The 8,830-nt window shown below is 39.8% G+C and overlaps 1 protein-coding gene across 1 annotated transcript in view; it reads left to right on the forward strand.

Moving 5' to 3' along the window:
- Window positions 1-1,431: 1,431 nt before the first annotated feature.
- The window catches only part of ERCC4 (excision repair cross-complementation group 4), a 36,400-nt gene continuing 29,001 nt past the window's right edge, over window positions 1,432-8,830 (forward strand). Inside the window, exons 1-4 of the mRNA XM_012647545.1 lie at window positions 1,432-1,638; window positions 3,062-3,242; window positions 6,559-6,754; window positions 7,672-7,879. Coding sequence (XP_012502999.1) covers window positions 1,432-1,638; window positions 3,062-3,242; window positions 6,559-6,754; window positions 7,672-7,879 — 792 coding nt within the window. The remainder of the gene's footprint in view (window positions 1,639-3,061; window positions 3,243-6,558; window positions 6,755-7,671; window positions 7,880-8,830) is intronic.

Consider the following 8,830-nt stretch of genomic DNA (forward strand, 5'->3'; position numbering starts at 1 on the left):
TATGTAAATATAGATACATAGATATGTAGACCAGTCACCTTCCAAAATGATTGTTTCACTGCATACTCTTATCTCTGGTTTTTAAAGTTTGTTCTGTTTTGATCAGCTAGGGACTTCATCCTTCCTGTTCTGGAGGTTGGAAGTGCAAACTTCATCAACAGGGCTGCAGTCATTCTGGAAGTTCTAGGGAGAATTGGTTTCCTTGCCTTTTCCGGCTTCTAAAGGATGCATTCATTGACTCATGGCCCCTACCGCATCACTCCAACCTCAGCTTTCTGTCACAAGTCCTCTGAATCTGATCCTCCCACCTCTCTCCTTACTCTATAAGCACCGCTGTGATATATGGGATCCACCCGGATGATCCAATAGACTCTGCCCATCTCAAAATCCTTAACTTAATCATATCTGCAAAAAACCTTTTGCCCTGTGAGATAGCATACTCACAGGTTCCAGGAATTAGGACATGGGCATCTTTGGGGAGCTGTTATTCTGCCTACCACGGCTTGGGAGTCAGGTTTGAATTTCAGCCTTGTCATTTCAACATGCATTTCCTAAAGGTATGTTGAGTCCATACTTACCACATCCTGGACTAAACTTAAGAACTACACTAACTAGCCCCATGGCCTTGCCCAAATTATTAATAATTAACAGTGGCTATTTCTGTGTAAGAGACTATCAAGTGAATTTTATTTTTGTTTACTTGTATTTTCTATTTTCTAACAGTGAAGGTTGGGGGGAGGATTTCCATACAGAGTAATTCCTCTACTAGTTCGAGTGACAAGGTTGCTAGGTATAGAGCACACACTGTGGAAGGTGTCCCTCGTGGAAGGAGGGATGCCTTTTTTAAATAGCTTATTTTATTCAAGACTTTTGGAGGTAAGCCTGAAATTAGTAAACAATTCTGCTCATTCAATAGCCACTGCACTCCAGCCTGGGCAACAGATCAAGATCCTGGCTCCAAAAAATAAAAATTTAAAGGGGGACGAGGACCAAGCCAAACTTCACCCTGGGAAACAGGTGCTGCTAATTCTAGGCGCCCTTGGAATTAACGTTTTCAATTTTCGATGTCGGGGGATTAAGCTCCTTAGGTTTACTTTCCCTCTCCTTGCTTTTTGGTAGCTTGCGGTCTAAGTCTAGGGTACCAGAGGAGGTGGAACCACGGGAGGCACGCGGATGGGGTATGGAGTCTGGAGACGACACCGGCCGGGAGCTCCAGCACCTCGCCTTGAGCCTATGAATCTTCGGCTCCAGTCGGCTCCGATTCGGCTGAGTTCGGCCTCTGCCGGTTTTTCTTGGGCTCGGCTCTCTTCGGCTTTCTTCGGGAGACTTTCGTCTCGGCCTCGGCTTCTTTTCGGCTGCCTTCAGCCAGCTGTCGCCCTTTCGGACTCGGCTCTCTTCGGCTGCGTTCGGCTGCGCCCCGGAAGGGCTTCCATGGAGCCGGGATCGCCGGCCCGACGGACGGCCATGGCGCCGCTGTTGGAGTATGAGCGGCAGCTGGTGCTGGAACTACTCGACACGGACGGGCTGGTAGTGTGCGCCCGCGGGCTCGGCGCGGACCGGCTCCTCTACCATTTCCTCCAGCTTCACTGCCACCCCGCCTGCCTGGTGCTGGTGCTCAACACGCAGCCGGCCGAGGAGGTGCGGCCGCCGCCGACGCGGGAGTGAGGGGACCCCGAGAGCGGGGGGACCTCCTGAGCGGATGCGGGCTCTGGCCCGGATGCGAGGCCACTGACAGGGCTGCGGCGGGGGAGGGGGGTCCGAGAGGGATGCAGGTCCCTGACACTATGCGACGACACTGAAAAGGATGGCAGGGGTCCCCAGGGGCATGCAGGTCCCTGACGTTGTGCGGTGACAGCGAGAAGAAAGGAAGGGGTCCCCAGGGGAATGCAGGTCCCTGACACTGTGTGTGGACACACTGAGAAGGATGGGGGCAGGGGAGGGGTGTCCTGAGGAGGATGCAGGTCCCTGACAGGAGTTCAGGGTTACATGGGAGGGGTGCCTAGGGGGATGCAGATCCCTGAGTTGGGTGCGAGGGCGCAGAAAGATGGAGGGGCTCTGAGAGGAGTACGGGAGTCCTTTCAGGAGGATGGTGGCAGGTGAGGACTGGAGGTCCTGCGAGGGACTGGGAGATGTCTGAAGGAGGATCTGGATAGGAAAAATGAGGAAGTCTCAAAAAGTTGGATTTTAAGTTGGGTTTCTAGGGGCAGAGGAGTGGGATCCCTAAAAGAGAACAGTGATGGGGATGGCCTTCGAGGAGAGGCTGAGGCTGGGCAAACCCTGTAGGGAAGAGAAGGGACTGAGGGGAATAGGCTGTCCTCCAAGGCTGTGGGAAGAGGGCCATAGAGTCACAAGGGACTAGAAGCTGAGGATAGTGGGGAAGGTTAACTGCTGTATAGGAGAATGGGGACACCAAGGAAGATGGAATGGAGATACACCTGTCCTGGGGCTTGTTGAGAGGGGACCTGGTCTGACAAATCTGATAATCTCTTAATTAGAGCTGGTGGCCAGGAGAAAAATAACAGCTGAGAGGAATGACCACAGACTCCTTGAACTCAGGGACCCTGTTTAATTCATCTAGGTATCCCTAGTGCTTGGCACAAGGCCTAGGACAACAGCCAGTGCCCAGGAAAGGTGGTATTGAAGTCCCTTTAGGATGGGTCAGGACAGAATTAATAGTCTAAAACACTGTCTGGGAAAAGAATTACCTTGTTATCCTCCCACAGAATACACTTGACTGCAAACATGGCTTGGGTGGGAAGTATTTTCTAAGTAGCCGTCTTTTAACCAAGGGTTTTAAGAGTTCAGCAGGGGGAGTTTGTTGTTGTTGTTGATAAAGTGCTAATAATGACTGAGGTGCAATTATTCCTTAGTTTAACACAAACTAACAAAAAAACCTAGCAGACAGGTTGGTTGATCAACATAAAGTAGTAACTTAGTTTGTATATTCATTATTAAGCTCATTGTCTCTGAGAAGGGCAGCACACCATGTTAAATACCTGCAAGCTATTAAAAACTGCCCTGTATTAAACAGCTTACTAATTGCAAGTTTGATTTGATTTAGGAGTTTTTTATCAATCAGCTGAAGACAGAAGGAGTAGAACACCTCCCTCGCCGAGTAACAAACGAAATCGCAAGTAACAATCGCTATGAAGTTTACACAGAAGGCGGTGTCATATTTGCAACAAGTAGAATACTCGTGGTTGATTTCTTGACTAATAGAATACCTTCAGATTTAATTACTGGTAAGAATTTGAAATCTTATCATTATTTGTGTGTAAATGTGGGCACTTTTATTTTTGTCTGCCCCTTCTACCAAACTCTAAACTAGAACCTTCTAGTGGGTACCACTGGGTCTCTTTGCTCAACATTATGCTTCCAGCCGTTAGCACAATATCTGACACATTGCAGATCCTCAATAAATATTTGTGACCTGTATAAGTAATTAAACATAAAATTGACTTTTCCTTGTTTTCTAAGCTCATATTCAGTAAATACTTGTTATTGGCTGGCATTTGCTTTTTAGAACTTAATCAGATTTGAAATCTTTATAAATAATATTTGTATATTTCCTAAAATATTTAATTTTCATCTTTGAGAATATTTTCCCAGTGATTTGAAATTAAACCAAGTAGTTGCTTAATTATTTTGAGAAAAATGGTTTAATGTTAGCTAGAATTAATATAAAAAAAAGGAATTAGTTTTCATTATTTGCCCTCTCAGAAACCTTTTCTGATTTCCCCAAAGCTAATTTAGGGGCCCTACCTCTGTGTCTTCAACTTCTCTGCAATCATAGCACTCAGAACACCACATTTTATTTGCCTGTTTATTTGTGAGTGAGCTTATGTCACTCATGAGATAAGCTTTTTAAGCACAAGGAACAACTTGTTCATCTCAGGCTGACTAACGGGTACATGGTAGGCACTAAACACATGTTTGCTGGATGAATGATGGATGGATATAGTACTGTGATCTTTAATGAACTTCTGGAGGGCAGAAGAAGGGCAGAAAGACTATGAAATTCACAACCCTACTTAACACTGTATCTGTCATATTGCCTTAAACCTAGATGACCCTCAAGAAATATTTAATGAATAAATATATGAATGATTCCTTTATATAGTTAATGGTGAACTGATTGAAGAAAGTTTTGTTATTCTAACATTTATAATTATTATAAACAGTGTCATGGGCCTTGCAGTCAGACTCACCTGATTTTGAATTCTAATACCCTGTTTACAAAGCAAGCTCCTCAATTTCTATGAACCTCAGTTTTCCCATTTCTTAAATCAAGAAAATAGTGCCTCCTAGAGTTATCGTAAGGATTAAGATAAAAGAAATTGCTTATTATAGTGCCCAGTGCATAGTAAAGTCTAATAAATAATAGCAAAAAGAAGATAATGACTTTTTATAACTGTAATCTTAACGCATCATAAAGTCTTTTACTGTTTGTTGTTTTATATAAAGCTTGGTTTTACTTTTATTTTTTACGTTGATATTAATAAATTTTTAAAAATTATATTGGAACTACCACTAGGTGTCAGTATTACTCTGACTTTCAGTTACAGCTCAACCTAATAAGGCAGAGAGCAATCTGAATCAATGCAGCATCAACATCTGGCTTATAGGCAGTTTCTAATTAAAAGTGCCAGATTCTCTCAAATCCCAACCAGTAATGACGCTGGAGCTACTGATGCTTGGCTGAATGGAATGCAAATGAGTACCTGCAATGAATTCTTTCAAATCCTTCATCCCTTGGGATCATCCACCAAGATCCTCTGTAAGAGTTTTCACCAAAGCTCTTACACACCGAAGGGCAGTCCCTGAAGCAGGTAACCCTCTAGAAAGTACTGAATCCCTCCAGCCCTAACGTCTTCACCAGTCACCACCCATTATTACCAGCACAGCACACCCTAGGTCTCCCTGCCAACCAGAACTAAACCTGCTTATGTTGTTTTTATTTTTATTTATTTTTTAAACGAGGAGGGTCCTGAGGTGGTGTCACTTAGTGGGAATGACATGGCTTCACACATGATTTGGAACCTTTGGCCCCCACTTCCTTGCTGGGTGAGCTTGGTCAAGTTGCTTCCCTTTCTTGACCTCATCATAATACCTACCACATAGAATTATTGTGAGGATTTAATGAAATAAAAATCTATAAAAACACCTAACCCAGTGCCTGGGATATAGCATTAGTTCTCTTCTTCCTTCTGGGTTCCAAATAATGATAATTTTTTTGAGCACATTTTCTTAAATCAAGGTTCCACTTTTCTATAGATCATTTTTATTATTCTTAACTTTATTTGGTGATTCAATCCAGGCTGCCAAAGTGTGGCCCACAGAGTCCCTGGAAAAACCTACTGACTAGGCACAGGATATTTTCTGAGTAGTAAACTAGTTATGTAAATGTATTGGGGGTTATTGAAAATCCTTTGTCTACAAATTCCTAAATAGCACTGTTAATTTTTACCATGTTTGAAAAATAATTTGCTTAGCTACAGTAAATTTTAACTCCATCCATCTTGATCCAAAATTTAAATTTCAAAATAGTAAAATCTGAATTGAGTTTATTGAACTACTAGAAGGGTCATAAATCACTATTAGTATCATTTTCCATACCCTAAAAGTGATAGGAAGTGGATCAAAAACATGCAAGTACATTTATAGCAAATATATATATGGGGTAATCAGCTTGATTTAGGTCTAAAAGACTGAGACCCATAGAGTAATTGAGTTTTTTTCTCAAGAAATTGTGTCTATATGTTCTTAATGTCATGTCATACTTTTCCCTAACTTATCACTAATCCACACTGCATCAAAATGACATATGTGTATAAAAGATCTCCTGGTTCAGTATCCTCATTTTCTAAATAAGGGAACATGTATAATTGTCCTTGTTTTTGAGATTCAGAGGTGTCATAATCATGCACATCCCCAAAAATGTGTTAAATGTATTTATTAAAGGTATTTATTTTAAATGGACTAATTTACTTCTCAATTGACTGTATTTTAATCTAATAGGTGATGCAGATACTGCTGAAACTTCCAAAATGCAACTATTTTGTATAGTCTACATCTGATTCATTTTAAAAAGAGAATTAGTGACCTACTTTGCTTTCAGAAATTCTTCTTCCAACATGCCAGACACACCCCGCCCCAGGGCCTTTGCTCTTACTGTTTCCTCAACCTGGACTTCTCTTGGCCCCAGATGGCCACAAGGCTCACTTCCTCTTCTCCATCCAGCCTTTACTCAGCTGTCACATAGGTGAGGCACAGCGCCCCCCTGCCATACACACTCCCTCTCTTCCTTCTTTGATTCATTTTTTTTCCCCCTTAGCACTTTTATCATACTAAATATTTTACTTATTTATATTATTTCTTGTAAATTCCATGAAGGCAGAGCTTTACATCTGTTTTGTTCATGGCTGTATCCCCAGCCTAGAGCAGTGCCTGTCCCTTCTCATGTAGGTATTCAAGAAAAATGTGATGAATGAATGAGTGAAAGTGAGTATGAAAATTACCTATCTATTCTGTAATTGAAATTATAATTCCCCCCCTCAGGCATCTTGGTGTATAGAGCCCACAGAATAATCGAGTCTTGTCAAGAAGCATTCATCTTGCGCCTCTTTCGCCAGAAAAACAAGCGTGGTTTTATTAAAGCTTTCACAGACAATGCTGTTGCTTTTGATACTGGTTTTTGTCATGTGGAAAGAGTGATGAGAAATCTTTTTGTGAGGAAGCTATATCTGTGGCCCAGGTAAGTAGTGTTATGTGATAAATTTTTGTGAGAAGATCTGCCATAACTTAGTTGTACTTTAATATAACGTACTGTAAAATTTGCTGTAACTGTACTTGGTAGATGTTAGTCAGGTTCGTAACAAACACATCCAGATATAAATATGTAGTCACCATATTTGTGATTCTTTTAAAAGTAGGGAGCAATATGATAGTTATATTTCTGGTAGTGCATCCAAGGGCAGCCAATTTATTCTTGCTTATACATTTAGTGAAACCCCAGGAATCTAGAGACCCACATGCACAACAGCTGTAGGTGAACTGCAGAGTTATTGGCTAAGACTAGCACTTCCACTCTGAAAATTCCTCATCAGGGAAATAAAGCACAAAGATTTTGAAGAATTTATGTAAATTTCTAGGAAAAACATAAGGTTTCAATTTTCAAACATTTTTGTAACCTATGCTAATATGTATTTTGCTTATACTATGTGTTATTTTAAGAGTGGTTGTTGTATGTTTCCCTTCTTGATTACACCTTATTTTGGCGATCAGCAAACTTTTTCTGTAAATGACCAGATATTAAATATTTTAGGCTTTGAAGGCTATATAGTTTGTCACAATTACGTAAGTCAGTTATTACAGCATGAAAGCAGCCAGACTGCTTAGATAAACAGTGGGTGTGGCTGCATTACAATAAGACTATAAAAGCAGGCACTGGATTTGGCCCGGACCATAGTTTTCTGACCCCTGCCTTACTTGAATAATACAGTACTTCCATTCACTGAGGTTCAAAGCATTCTTGAAAACACTGTCATTTTGCTTTCCATTTTATTTCTTTCTTAATTACACTTACAAAAATCATTAGATTATTAAACCGAGACTAGAATTACATAGCTGTTGAAAGTCTAGAAAATATTTGAACAATCTTTGTCTCTTTAGGTTCCATGTAGCAGTAAACTCATTTTTAGAACAGCACAAACCTGAAGTTGTAGAAATTCATGTTTCTATGACACCTGCCATGCTTGCCATACAGACTGCTATACTGGACATTTTAAATGCATGTCTCAAGGAACTAAAATGCCATAACCCATCACTTGAAGTGGAAGATTTATCTTTAGAAAATGCTATTGGAAAACCTTTTGACAAGGTACTCTTTTTCTTTTTAAGCACAGTTCATTATGCCATAATTTTAACGAATGCAAGTTATTTTAATATTTGCAGTGTTCTTAATAGGAATTTGCTGTTATTTTAGAATTAAATTGGACGTCATTTAAAGTATAGCTTCTTTGGTTTACTAGAAGGTAATAATTTGCAGTAAAATATGTGGATTGGCATATGAGCATAACTGACTTTTGCAGTTATACAATAAGCGATTATCTCTTACTTTAATTATAATCAAGAAGAGGATAAATAACTTTTTACTTTGAAATGACAACATTTGGATATCTACAGGTAGAAGAATTTCACATAATGCTTTATAATTGTATATGAATTTATGATCTCTTACGGAATAAAAATAATTTGGATGAGTTTTCATTGTTGAGGAAACTTACTCTATGTTAAACTTACATTCTAAATTGAGAAAATGATAAGACTTTAGTTCAAGGACTTTTTATTCTAATTAATTTTTTTCATCACAGAGTAATATTAATACAGACATAGAAATGTCTAATAATTGAATTGTAGATCCAGAAGTTGCTGACTTTTAAAAAATTCCTGGCAGCTTTAGTTTCATATTTTGGTAGAGCAAGTTCCTGTCTTTTAAACTCTGAATCAATCTCCATGTCACTGGAAAAAATGCATGGTGATTATAAAAAAGGGAAAAATTTAATTTCTCATTTCTCTGACCCTTCAAAAAAGCTTACTGTGAAATATCGATACATAAAACTAATTTCATGTATTCTCTTTCTCTGTGCTTAAAGTGTGATATAATATAATGCATAGTGATGTTTTAAAAAGTCCCTCACGTTCTTCTCATTTTTTAAATTTTTTCCGTCTATACCTTGAGGACAATACCTCATATTCTTTTGACAGAATGCATATGTCCCTAGAAAAACAAAATATAACCTAATATGTTTTATACTAGATTTCTGTTTAT

This window comes from Propithecus coquereli, unplaced genomic scaffold (genome assembly GCF_000956105.1).
Source record: "Propithecus coquereli isolate 6110/MARCELLA unplaced genomic scaffold, Pcoq_1.0 Scaffold27, whole genome shotgun sequence".
Taxonomy (NCBI): domain Eukaryota; kingdom Metazoa; phylum Chordata; class Mammalia; order Primates; family Indriidae; genus Propithecus; species Propithecus coquereli.